The sequence below is a fragment of the Oxyura jamaicensis genome, chromosome 9 (assembly GCF_011077185.1).
Source record: "Oxyura jamaicensis isolate SHBP4307 breed ruddy duck chromosome 9, BPBGC_Ojam_1.0, whole genome shotgun sequence".
NCBI classification, from domain to species: Eukaryota; Metazoa; Chordata; class Aves; order Anseriformes; family Anatidae; genus Oxyura; species Oxyura jamaicensis.
Genome location: NC_048901.1, coordinates 19,549,616 through 19,563,900, shown reverse-complemented (window position 1 = coordinate 19,563,900; position 14,285 = coordinate 19,549,616). Strand labels below are relative to the sequence as shown.

Sequence of the window (14,285 nt, the reverse complement as noted above, 5' to 3'; positions counted from 1 at the left end):
TGCTGTCTGCACGTACTGATGTATGATAACTGTGGTGTGAGGCAGGCTTCAACAACTTCATATCTTTTGCAATTAAGCTTATTTATATGGGAGCTGATTTTTTGGGTGAAAAAAGATATCCAGTCCTAACAGTAGGTTTCCTGAACTTTGAAAATCTGACCTATATTCTACAGTATATAACAGTGTGCCCAGGACCATTCTTTCTTAAAGTAAATGAGTAATGAAAAAGGAAGGCCTTTTTGAAGTTTGAGGTCAACAAAGCTGAAGGACTTTGTGAACTCACTGGAGAGCTACATGGGTGAAATCAGAATAAAGGACAGTGGAGGAATAATAATTGGCTTCCATGAAGGCAAACAGTAATTAGATGCTAATTATTCATTTTAAATGCATGTGATGTATTTGCAGGGTCCATTTTGTGGGAAGCAGACCAGGAGAGCAGGAAAGCCATCAGATTTCAGGGGTGGGGACTCTGAGAAATGGATGAAAAGACTTAAGGATGTTTGGCTTAAGAAAAGATGAGATGAAGGAAGGTGATAGGGGCAATCTTCAGGTCTGGGAGGAAAAAAAAAAAAGTTGCAAAAAAGAAGAGATTAGTCTATTCTCAACATCAGTGGTAGAAGAGAAGATATACAGTGTGCTCAAATGTAGCAGGATAGCAAGATATAACGGGGTTATTTAGGATGGACAGGGACTGTATTTGGAACAGGGCAGGAGAGCATCTGCCTGCGGGGACAGCAGGGGGAGCTGAGTCTGCCTTGACCCAAATGATCTTCTGTGGTCTCTTCCAAGCCTCTTTTTTTTTTTTTTTTTTTTTTTTTTTTTTTTTTCTTTTTTTTCTTTCATGCTTGTTCCTTTGGAGAGAACTTTTTGTATATCCACGAGCAGTTTGATCTGTGGTATAGCATAAATAACTTCAGAACAGTGTTTTGGTTATCAGTGTTTATTTCCTCAGTTGTATATTGGAACTGAAGGGCGAGTTCAAAGTATTTTAAGATAAAACAAATTCAGCTGAAATGCGGTTTGGCTGATGAGATGGTGATTATCTGAACTAAGCCATGTGATATGACGTCCATTATAACATTTTTCTTGCATAAATATGTAAAACTGGTATTGTGCCCTTTCTCCCATTTTTTTATCTGAAGTTTTCATTTTAACTAATACACCTGACTAGACTTGTAAATGTTTCCATAAAATGTCTCAGCTAACACAGCTAGAAATTTCAGCCAGAAATTTCTCCAGTTCCAGTAGAATCGCACTGGAAAACCATACACAGATAAGAAAATGAAGCTGGTATCAGAAAGGTTACATGGCACTGTCTTCTGGTTGGCTGAGGCTTTCCTGTATGTAGGGTTAACTTTTTGAGATTCATCAGATAAAATGAAGCTTTCATCTTCTTTTTAGCTTTAAAAATTAAACATTTATTTGGGGATTTATTTAATTCCAAATCATTCTAAATCTTCAAATAGTGGGTAGCTATTCTAAGCATTGCTAAGTTTTTCTAGGATTTCAGGTTAGAATGCTCTCTTAATTCCTTAGTATCCTCTGGGAAATGGGATTTTATTTAAAAATTGAATCATACAGTTTAACTAAAGATGTCCAGTGCTGTCAGAATAACACCCAGCATTCAATCTAATTGCTTTTCAGTTCGTGGTATAACCTAATGATTGGGAAATGAAAGGAATAAAATACTGCCAGTTGGGTAGTACTGAGATTTTTTTGATCAGCAGATTCTCTATATAAAAAGCAAGGTTTCAAGTTTTTTTGATCAATAGGTTTTCTTTATAAAAAAGCATTAGTGAAACGTCCATTGCTATTCACGTCCATATAGAATTTGTCTTTTTCCATGAGTAAACGTAATTGTCTCAGACAGTAAGATATATCACTGGGGCTTGATTATGCAGCTGGCCCCATTTTGTTGAGACACTGGCATATTTCCTGTGGTCTGTGAAGACAAGAAGATTATATCATAGCGAAGTTTTGCTGGGTCAATGCTCGGCCTGTGAAAACATGGTTATATGCAACACTTTCAAGGCGAGGGACTTAATATTTTGCTGTCCTTCAGCTGTAGCCTTATGCTTGGCATTGTAGCCCGTAGGAAGATGCAGGGCACTATCGTTCAGAGCTTTGGGCCTGGATCTCCTGTGGCATTAGTTAGGAGAAGAGTAGTAAATGCCTCTGTAAAACAATGAGGCCTATAAAATTACATTCCCTTTGCTATCTTTAAAAGAGAGGCTAAGGAATCCTTATATGTCTAAAGTAAAGGTTTAGGTTAAGGCATACAGAATACTGTTGTATTTTGTGATGTAGTATAAATTCATATAAAATACGTCAGATAAAATTGGATGAAGTTATGAATTGTGATGTTTACTCTCACCCCATGTATGATAGAGTCTTTTCTTATCTGAAAATTAACAATTGTGGAAGTTAATAGGAAAAAGACAGTGGTGCTGACCTTATTGATTTTGTAAGAAAATGTCATTATTTTGAGAGATTCTGTAAACAGGATTGTTACGTGAGAAAAAAGAGGTTTCTTGTCTACATATCTCCATTCTGCATATACTTAAAAATATTGTCATTTCACCTGTAGAAAACAATTTGCTATATTAAAAACAATATATATAAAGGAGTGGATTGGTTCTATTTGTAGTAAGCATTTGAAGACAGAGGGTTCACTATTGGGAAGAGGTAAGATTTACTTCCCTTCCTAAAAGGAGAACCTTTAACCTAAACCCTCCTGTAAACAAGAGGAACAGTGAATCATGGCAATGAATTCTTTTATGCTGAAGTATGTGATTTAAAAGGTAACTTCCCTCTGCTTCTTTGGCATCTGGCATTAACGGTCTTACGGATTTTGAATAATGGCCTATTCCGAGGGTCTGGAGCTGTCACTCTCCAGATTAAGGTTTCTGTGGTTCATTAACTATTCTGAAAATGGATAATGATCACCATCCTTTTTTTAGTGTGTCTCCAGAATGATGGGGGAGAAATGCTAAATGACATTCACATCTGCCTCTATGCTAGTTAATTAAGCAAGGTGTGTCATGTAAAACTGAGTGTTTAAAAAAAAAAAAAAAAAGATTAAGGATGATTTTAATAAGGTGTAAGATACTTCTGTAACTGAAACCCTTAAGTGTGAATCAGGCAATCTGGTTTCTAGGTCTACTTCTGTAATTGCTTACCTGTTTGTCCTTGAGTGATTTGCTTATACTAAGCATTTTCAAAAACTTGTAACAGGTTTATGTTTTTCAGTTCTTAAGCATCTGGCTTAATATCAAAGTCAGCTGACTTTCAGATTTTGCATACATCATTACAAGTGATCAAAAAATGATAATTTCTTATGTTATTGCATGGCAGCAGAACTTCAGCTGATTACTTGTGCCCATTGTCCATCACAACTATACTAAAATGAGCTCAATGAAACAACCTTCACTCTGGCCAATGCACTTTATTGTATTTTGAGCTCTGTTGATAAACCAACTCATTTGTACAGTAATGCAGTAACGATCATTTGCCATCCATTTTCTGTACTGCAAATAAAGCTAGTATGAAGGTGTCTTTTTTTTTTTTTATATATAAATTGATGTATTCAGAACAGAATATCAGATTTATAACCCAGCTAACACATTTTATGTATGTTCAAATCTTTTTGGCTGTCTTGTAAAGAATGTGAATTCAGTAAACTCTTCAGTTCTTTGCCCAGCAATTCTGCACTCAAACACTAGTGTGCACATGCAATATCTTTTAGACTCTAAATAAGGGATTTTTATAACTGGCATTTGCTGATACTGATGATTAATGAAATACTGAAAATACTAGCTCCACTGCTGTAAAAGACTATACACAGGAAAATAAAACAAAAGCCTTTCTTGCACTGGGATGCAATTTATACCTACAGTTTCCTCTGAAATTATGACCACTACTGTGAGGAATTAATAAAAGTACGAGTAAAATGACTCAAGTTCTGAGTAGATATAAACTTGCATGGTTTTTACATGGTGTGTCCTTTTTTTTTTTTAAAAAAAAAAAATGTAATGCATTTGCAGATGGTGTTCTTATTGGCAGATACTTAGTTTTCAAAATTTATAAGCCTTGTATTCAGTGGGGCGATTTCCACAAATGTCAACTGATGATTTCTTGGTGGATCTGGCCACATACTCTGTGGCAGAGTTTAGCTCATTAGATAAACTGCAAAGTCATATGATGACTTTAACTTGTGTACTTGCATTATTCAATAACAGCTCTCAGCAATTTTCTTTCTCCATCAATAAAAAGATGCAATTGATAGTTTTCCATTAATAGACCATTAAAATGTGATTTTGTACATTAAAAATATTTTAAAGTACTGTTACATTGTAATGAAAGATTCCACAATAAAAGAATTGCTGTTTATTAAACAAATAGGTCTGAGAAGAACATGTTTAGCTTAAAATGGCATATTATCGCTGAAAATTAAGGTGAATACTCTCAAAGAAGTCACAGGTATTCAGAGCTATAGATTGTTCAAAAGTTTTCTAAGCTTAAAATAGACTAGAAGAGTAGTAGGGATGTTTTGTATGTGCTTGCCCTGTTTTTGCTTTTTTTCTGGGCAATCATTTGATGGGCATTTACTGGAACCAGTATTGGCATTCTTATCTTCTGAAGCATTTCGAAGATTTGGGTGCTGGCTAGACATTCGTATAAATGACAGCCAAATCTCTTAGAAAACTTTGGGAAGCTCACCTGTGGTCAATTTATGACTTTGCAATGTTTCGTGTACAGGAACAATGAAATGAAATGCTTGTTTTGCAATAAAATTTAGAAACACGGAATGAAAGAATTGGTCATTTTTCAATGCCTTTCACCATCTGCCTTGAATGCAAGTTTGGCTTGCATCCTGATGTTGGCAAGTGAGGTTTGAACTATCTCCGTTACTTTTATTTAAAACATATAAAAGGGATTTGACTGTCTGTTGCAGCAGGGAGTAGCAATATGCTTAGTAGTCCCGCAGTGAACAAAACAATGTACAAAATAGCCACGTTTGGAAGCCAGCAGGGGCTGAGATTTGAGTGTCTTCAATCCCATGACAAAGAATTCAGCAGAAAAATGAGAGGTTTGACCTGTAACTGTTGTGCATGTAATTATACCATGATAGGAGAGGGTACATAAGCTTGGGTACCCCTGTGAAAGTTTAATAGTGAGGTGGACCTAGACATAGGACAAAAAAGCTATGAAGTTTTGTTGAAAAGTACTTTTATGCTTGCTCATGGTATTGTATTCTAAATAGATGATGCAAATCCCCCTTTTTTGTAAATATGCAAAAGCCATTGTGCACATGATGTTAAATGGAGAAATATTTTTTTTAAAAAAAAAACTTTTTTGCTATAGAATTCTATGACCAAATCTAGAGCTGATATTCTGTTGTCTCATGTTATGTATTTTAATGGGCTTATGAATCACTTTTATTCTGTGGAGAATGAACTGTTGTTAAAATACTGCTTCATGCCACCAGCGTGTAGCAGTTCTCTGGTAGGCACTGTGCATGTCTGTAGACACGCTGGTGCAGATCGGGAAGTGCTTTGATGGCAGAAGTGATATGTGGCTACCCAAGACTTGAACATGCTTTTAGCTGTCCTGTTCGTAGGACAGACCATGCATTTGTCACTGTATCCAGATGAGCTGCATGTAGTTCTGTCAGGCAGAATGGGTTACAGGGAGGGACTTCGGGGTCCTGCCTGCAGAGCCTGCTGCATTGGCTCATCCACCCGGCCAAAGAACAGGTGCTGCTGAAGAAGCAGTATCTTGTCACGTAGTGGCTGTATTTAGTGTCCAAATGTTAGGTTTAGCCATAGCTTTGCATTGCGTTCATGCTCTAGGCTGGCATCACCTTGTCTATGTATGATTTAGGAAGTGGTGTCCCCAGGGGCACTGCAGTCCCCGTGGTGTGACATGAAAGAACGCAGCACCACATTTCTTGTGACCCATGGCTACCGCAAAAATAATGTCAATATCAGTGTGAAAGAGATGTCCGGAGTGTGCAGAACAGAGTGGTGGCAGATGTGACAAAGGACATGTCATGGGACTGCTCCAGCTGGAGGCCTTGCGAGGTCCCCTAAAGAACCTGACATGGTTCTTGGTACCTTCAGACTGCATTCCCTCTGTGCCAAGCTGCATGCAGTCAGCTGCTTACACCATGAGAATGTTTCTCTTAGATAATTTAGTGTGCTGATAAATATTTTTCCTCTCTTGTACTTGGAATTTTTCTTTCGGATTCAGCAGATTTGTGGCAGTCAGTCTGGACCATGGGAAATGCGATCGGGTGGGCTGGAGACCAGCCAGTTGAGCACCCTAATTAACAGGAGCATGTAATTAAAATGCAGGCAGATGTGGCTTGGGCAGGTGGTATTTCCTGGAAACATTTGGGTCGCTGTGTCTACACAGCAAATGTGATGGATGCAAACAGATACTGTATCAGCAACTGGGAAAAATACTCGTGCATATGCTGAGCAGTTGGTCCGTGTGAGCTCTGTACACACGTCCAGCACTTCTGAAGCAGCAACATCTCTGCTTGTAGTGGGATGAAATTACAAGAAAATATGAAAATAGGTACTCGGCATATGTACACATTTTTAAAACTCAGCCTGGACACGTTTGCAGGTAGGAAAAAAAGAGAGATGCATGGAAACCTATAAATAAAATAACCCCATATGATGTGTTTCTTGCATTCTTTTTGATCATCTGCCACCAGTTACTGTTGTAAACAACATATTAGCCAAGATAACGCTTTGATCTGACATCATTTGCGAAAAATCTTTTCTAGTGAATTTGTTGTTACCCCTAAACTTTCAAAACAGCTACCCAGATGAAAATCGGGCACATAAAAACTCCAAAATTATATTTGTTCTCCTTCTTACTTAAACCCCAATTTCAGTGAACTGGAAGGGGAAGAAAAGGTAAAAAAATAAAAAATAAAAGTAACAGTTAAAAATTGTGAAAATAAAAATTGGGTACACTTCTAACTGCAAAAGTGGAACTCAAAGTTGTCCTTTAATAAGCCAGCAAACATAGGCAGATGTTTGTCTAGACATTAAACTGTTAAAGAAAAAAAAAAAAAAAAAAACTTTCATATAGGAATTTTTCATTTACGAGGGAAATTTTTCTCCCTGAAGATTTTAAAAATTAAATTTGGAATTCTACTGCAGGCTTAGACTTGTCTTGATCGATCGATTGATTGCATCAGGTTAACACAATTGATAAGGAGTGGACATGCCATTAAATTGAGCAATCGTTTGATTCTGACAGTGACCTGTTGCAGTTTGTCTATACCTTTTGAACAGTGTTTTGCAGTGTCCGAGTGTACCACCAGCAGCAAGCCGCTGGTTTGTTTGCAGTACATTGTTCCCTTCTTGAGGAAGTTGTCTCAAACATAATGTTGTTACAGCACGTGGCTCTCCATTAAGCCGCGCAGCTCCATGTTTCCCATGGTTACCAATTTTAAAATGAAATTTTTGTATGTTGTGCGTGCATGTGCTCATTTATCTTTTGTAATAATCTGTTAAATATTGGTCTTTTGAAACTGCAGAGGCTGCAGAAAGAATGGATTCGTTACAGATGTATCTTCAGCTTATTTCAAATTACTCCTGTAGCTTCAGAGCTTTGAACCTTCAGAAATACTGGTCTGCTTCTCTTAACTCACCGGGACATTCAACCAGTCAGGCAGTAAAATAATATTGTTTATATTGGAAGTCTAAGATTGTGTCTTCAGAAACATTTTCTTGATATTTTCATCATATCAAAGTGGGAAAACTTTATCTGAAGTAAAATAGTGTATGCTTTCAGAGTTAAGTGCAATGATATTCTTTTTATTATTTTTTTTTTCAGTTCAGAAACCAAGTGTACTTGAGATGGAGAAAAACATGCATGAAAACAAGTTTATGGTCTGTTTTGATCTGTTAGTTCAATATCTTATCTAAATCTGATTTGTATTAGAAAGTAAAAGAAAATAACTTGTAGAAATCCCTTGGAGAGCATCAGATAAATACACAGTATTATTCTGATGGTTATTGTTATTAACATTGATTCTAACTTGAGACCAATTCTTACATCCTTGGTGGCTCCGCTTCAATAAATTATGCAGATTTACAGTAACTGAGATCTGACCATTAACTTTGCGGTTATTCCCATTGACTGAAGCTAGACACATAGCTGAATAAAGGGTTGTTTTAATGTGCGGGAATACAAAAATTTGGCTGATGTTATTAAAGGTCATACTGTAAATGGAAATTGGCAATCGCGTAGCTATTGATTCCTACTGAGTATGCTTGCAGAAGTGAGAGGCGTAATTGTCCTCAGGGCCTGTTTTGACTGCTTACGTCTTACTGCTATGAATCTTAATGCTCCGGCAGTTTTAAGAAATTATGGGACACGATGTAGAGTGACTATGAAGTGTGTGCGAAGTCTTGTGTATTTTTTTTAACAGCCAAGATGGACTGGCAGACAAACTTGATGCTATTCTAAATTTGGTCTGTCTTAGGAAATACTGTTTTTACATTGCATTTGTTGTCCAGCTAGTATGTAACAAGAATAATGGGTTAAATTGACCTTGGATTTTAAGTCCATGAAGTCAGCAGAATTATATCAAGGGTAAGTGCAGGACTGCGTTGTAGGAAATCTGTAAAACAACAGCCCTCAGTATTGTGTTGCTTCTAAGATTTATCGAAGAGGTCTTATATGTGCTGATTTATTTTAATATAAGGTTTGCTTGTGATTTGCAATTTGATTTTAACATCCTATAAAGAAATTATGGAGCGAACAGTTAGTGTGCTCATTTCTTTAACTTAATCAGTTTTGTTGTCACAAAAGCTTCAAAGACGCGATTACTTAATTACAAAGTAGAAAGTAACTTCTATTACTGAGGGAGTAGCTTGGTTATTGTATCCCTGTCTTCTTTTAATGCTTAATTCCTTTTATTGAAACTGGTTCCTTCTTGTTGCAATAACCTTTTGTCATAACCTTATTGGCCTGGGATAAGTTTCTCCAAGTTATTTATCCTGTTAATGGTTCCATCACCAGTGGGAAATGTGAATGTTCTGTTAATGATTGTGTTAATCAAAAAACTTTGTGTTTCTGCAGTGCCCAAGTTTATGTTATTACATTAGTGGGTGCAGATGAAATTGGAAACTTGTAATATAGTACTGATTGGTTTAACTTGTCCATTTTCTGTAGATTGTTTGAAGACTTACTTTAGATCATTTAAAAAGATTAACTCTGCAAGAATAACCTTTGACAATTACTCCTCCTGACAGGAACTCTGAAGTCTTTAACATAAGCCCAGGGTTCTTGCAAAGGCTGTGAACTTTGTACATCGATAACCTTGTTACTGTGATGCAGGCGGTGATACAACACAATTCTTTAAATAGAGTATTTTTCACTTTTTTTTTGTTTTATAAATCCATTGTATATTGGAATCTTTATTTAATCCAGATAATGCACACCGATCACACTAGTGGTTTTTTTTTTTTTAGTGTTTTGTAGGCAATAACAGATGCTACAACTTCACTTTTTTGTTTGTTTTTAAGGCTTTTTTGGGGTAGATGGGAAGTCTTTGCGCTTTCTTTCCATCATAAATGTTCCTTGGCGGTGTTTTGCTAGGTGCTGGTACAGACCCTGGCACGGCCAGCCTGCCCTGCCTGAATTCTGTAGCTCATGGCTCAGTGTCATGGGGTGTCTATAAATGCAGGCATGCACTTAGTGGGATTCTCAAATACCTATCACCTGCAGTAATGTTTTTAAAATTAATATGCATTATCAAATCATTGTTGTTAGGGTGTGCGGGATGGCTGGTGTACTTCTTAAGGTTCTAAGAGGTTTCTGAGGACCCTAAAGTATCTAAATATCATTTTGAAAATCATCCTTTCTGTGAAACGAAGTTTGTGAAAATAGTCCCTACATTTTTGTACTGCATTTAGATAGCACATTTTATTTGAATAATGCTGCTTTTTATTTGTGCCCTGCTTTGCTTACATAAGTAAGTCCTCTAAAATTATCTGTAAAATACTCTCTACATCTGGGATCTTCTAGCACTTGCTGGGAGGAGGGTGGCCTTTCCATGCTGTCACCATTTTTGTCCTATGATCCATCTGGTAGCAGGTGTCAAACAGTGATATAAACCCAGTAGCGATATAAACCCAAACCAACCTACCTCAAGGCCCTGTTGGCCCATCTGGTCAATACTGCCAAATTAATTTTTAGGCTCATGTTGTGTGCATGCCAAGCTGTTGGCTCAGGTAGGAAGTCTGAGGAACACCTTCCCACAACTAACACAGTATTTGGGGAAACAGTTCCAATCTGCTTAGCAAATTTGCTTTACTTGATGATTTTAAGCCAGACATATTATAACTAATTTTCCACACCACTCCCTCCCTGAAGTCACTGAAATATTACTTCAGACTGCATTCTTTTCTGTTCAGTTATTGGTTAAATTGATAGTATCAGAAACTTGGGCTCCACAGAGATGAATTTTGAAATAATTGTTGTGATAATTTCCACTGATTCTTTACATTTCAATTGGGTGTGTTTCCTATAAATGTTTTTTCCATACTTTCATTTCCCCAAAAGTGGTTGCTTTTGCCTTGTAAATGGTAAGAAATTATTTGGAAAGAAAATGAAGGGTGATTTATTTTTAATGCATGTTTGATGATCCATCATGAATCCCATGTTTCATTCAAATAATATTATAGACTGCTGCATGTTAAGGTGCAAGTGTCTTGGTGGGAAATAACGTGAAACTGTTTGCTTTTTGTTCCCCAGAGAATTGTTACAGTTCCCTAGAGAAGAAGATGTAGACACTGCAATGAAAATTCTGGTTCAATGGACTTCTCATGGCCTTGAAGATGTCCAGCTGGTAAATTATTCTGTTTTGCTTGACCTACCGGGCTCTTCTTCAAATACAATAACTCTGAAAAACAGCGGTGAATGCTTTTATCCTGATGGACAGCAGTGCAACAGAGGGACCAAAACTCTTCATAGCCAAGACCTCCTGTACTCATATGCAGCTTACTCTGCCAAAGGAACACTTGAGGTAACGTGACTGTTTGTCATTTGTGTTGAAGTAGTCAGCTTCCATTGAACTTGGCTGGCAAAGTAAATGTGACAAATCGACCAGCCTTAAGTTAACTGTGATAAATACCAGTAAAAATCTTAAGTCAAACTTAAAAAATAATCAAACCTGAAGGCTTCCTACATTGGTGTTAGGTTTATGTTTTTTTGTTTTTAATAAGTATCTCAGTTGATGAATTGGTACTTATTGTTTGGGTGTGAACGTATGAAAGCTATGTCATGATCTACATTTCCTATCTGAGCTAGCATAAACCTCAATGTGTATTTCTGAAATATAAGAATTGCATTGTAAATGTACTGTTGTATTTCTCCTTTTTAAAATATGATGTGTCACCTTCAATGATGCAGAGGAGTGTGAGTGGTGATTATGTCTTAGTTTCTTTATTAGTTTTCTTTATTCATCTTCGTGACTTAAAAAATTGAAAGACTATGTAGGAAAAGTTGGCCTTGATTTTGGAGGATGCTTCTTCCAAAATATCTTTATATTTTATGAATATTTTATATTGCATATCAGTTACTGAATTTCAAGCAGTAAAATTCAACCACTGTTCAAAGTGAACACAAGCTTTTGAACACAAGTGAACATAAGGTTTTGCTTGTGACAGTGTTTGCCCATAATGTTTATTGATACAATGTAATGGATTGTGGAAATCTTGGAATGAATAAAAATGGTGAAAGTTGCATCATGTTAACTAGCCCATTTTATGGACTACTAACACCACTTTGAAATTTGGACATTCAGAAATTTGAGGGCTGCTAGAAATTCATATCCTCCGGTTTCTCATCCTGCTTGCGCTTCTGGAAAGCATCAAAGCTTTTTAGTCTGAAGGATTTAGTCCAGAGACAAGGAGGACTTGAGTTCTCATTTTCCTCTGGGAGAAAGACTTCTCTCCATCTCCTGGTTTTGTGCACTGTTTTCCAGATTGAGTTTCATGCTCATTATCACCTTAGAGCCTCTGTGCTGGGACTCTATCAAGGAATAAACGCATAAAACAATAACTTTGTATTTAGGTTTGATGTTTAGAAGCGAAATGAAGTAAGCAAGGGTAAGTCTTAACTTGCATCATGTACAATTCAACTTTTCTATGGGCGAGTAAAAAGTACTAATGAATGGGTTTAGCTTATCACATTTATCACTCAGTATATATTTTCTCACAGTAACCTAATAAGAGTAGCTGTAATGAGATAAAAGTACAGTTGTGGCCTTTGAGATTTATTTCATGAAAATAAACGCGTTGCTAGCAAATTCATCAGATTAAAGGAAATCGAATGTACTAGGGAGAATCTTTGACGTTATTACCAGCAACACATGTACCACTTTTACTTATATTTCAGGACGCTTTTCTCTGTGGTTGAATTCTGAAGAAATGACCACATACACTGCCTGTGTACTATCAACAGGGATGTACCTTGGCTTTGGCAAAAACCTTGGGAGCCTGCATTTGAGCCAAAGGATGGCTCCCTGTGCACAATTTTACAGTCCGTTTTTGAGATACCTAGCACTCTCAGAGATGTTTTCTTTCATTCTTAGAAAAGTCTACCCTAAGTGTCTTTAAATCAAATTTTACCTAAAAGGGAAATTTGCATATTAGTTTAGGCTACAGAGAAATTGGTAGCAGTTTCTGACTTTTTATCGTACACAGTAATCTTTACCACTTAAAGTAATGGAGGTATTAAAACTTTGAATGAGATGTAGCAGGTGGTGTCTGTTGCTGGGTTCAGCCCTCAGAAGGTGACTTGATTGCTTGCAGTGGAACTACAAATTGTGTATTTTGAATATGTTGCGGTTGGTTGTGATTGCAAAATCATGAGGGTTTTCCTGCAAAAAAAGATACTCTTGTAACAGCTGCTCATAATCTGAATAATTTTCTTTCAAATGTGACACATCCTTAGTAGAAAATTTCTATTACATGTCACATAATCAGGTTGAATTGCTAATACTGCTTGAATGCCGCTGCTCCGTTATATTTCATTTGTATATTTGGTTTGCAAGAAGTTCAAGCACGTAAAACCATTAGTTCATTGCAGTCTGTCTACCAGCAGAGGTACAGGTCTACTTTCATGTTGACAAGGTTATTTGTAGAATAGCAGGACTCATTTTCTTTGACGACCTGTCGTGTCCATTCATCATATGGCCATTGTATATGAGCCGTCCAATTTGTGCTTTCTGGTAACAGTCTAAACAGCATTTGTGATATCTGAAATCTACTTCAAAAACCTACTCACTGCCATTGTGATGGATGGTGCACTTTACTACTTCTTTATAATTCATCGGGTTCTGAAAAGGTGACACTGTTTACCCATCACGGTGACAGGCAAGGCAGCCTACCGTTCTGGAGAGGGCTGTCTTGTCAGTTTTAAAGTAGATATTGCAGCAGTTATGTAAATAATATACCATAGACCAGGTCAGCCTAAGGAAAGAGTGATATACGTGAAATATATTTTTATGAAAAGTTAAAATACCAACCACCTTTTATAGCGTTTAAGCCTTTTGTCTGCCTCATGAAAATGGGAAAGCCACTCTGGCCCACAGCATACATAAAAGGGAGACTGCACGGCATCGAATGTGTGCATTACAGCAAAATGTGCTGTCAAACAGCACCTAGCCAGCCTCCAAGCAGGCGCAGTGCAGTGAATCTGAATGTGCCGTTCCCTGCCTGTGTTGTGCGATCACCCTCACGAGCAGAGCCGCGTGTGCTGGCCTTGGTAGGTGCTGGAGGGACGAGCCGGAGAGCTGCTGGTGTGGTCCAAGGAGAAGTGTGGGGAACCTGCAGAGACCGTGTGCTTCTTTGGGTACCAGATTTGTGAGTTGTGCCAGTGTGTAGGCGTGCCTAGTAACCCACAGGCAGTGGTGATCTCCTGAGTGCAGGAAAGTGTGAGCGTGGTCCTGCCTGGGATGGAAGCATGGCAGAAGGCGTGTGGCTGCGAGTAAGCCCGCAGAGAATTTCAGGTAAAAACAAGCAGTCCGTGCCAGTTCTGCAATGCTCCCTGTTCCTTTAGTAACAGTAAAGAGAGAATACTGGCAGATGTCATGCTGTGCTGAGACAATATTCAAGGTTGGACTAATTAAAGCAAAATGAAGATGATCTGTACTTTGTATTCTCTCAATTTCTGAAGTTTTATGCAAGTTGAAGGTTTCCTCACTGTCCTGGTTTCAGTTAGGACAGTTATTTTTCCTCCTAGTAGCTGGT

The 14,285-nt window shown here is 37.4% G+C and overlaps 1 protein-coding gene across 9 annotated transcripts in view; it reads left to right on the top strand.

Annotated features, from left to right (window-relative positions):
- The window catches only part of NAALADL2 (N-acetylated alpha-linked acidic dipeptidase like 2), a 438,092-nt gene that overhangs the window by 232,509 nt on the left and 191,298 nt on the right, over positions 1 to 14,285 (top strand). For all 9 annotated transcript variants that reach the window (XM_035335008.1, XM_035335005.1, XM_035335007.1 and 6 more), the window contains one exon: positions 10,786 to 11,056. In XM_035335008.1, the coding sequence (XP_035190899.1) occupies positions 10,786 to 11,056 (271 nt within the window). The remainder of the gene's footprint in view (positions 1 to 10,785; positions 11,057 to 14,285) is intronic.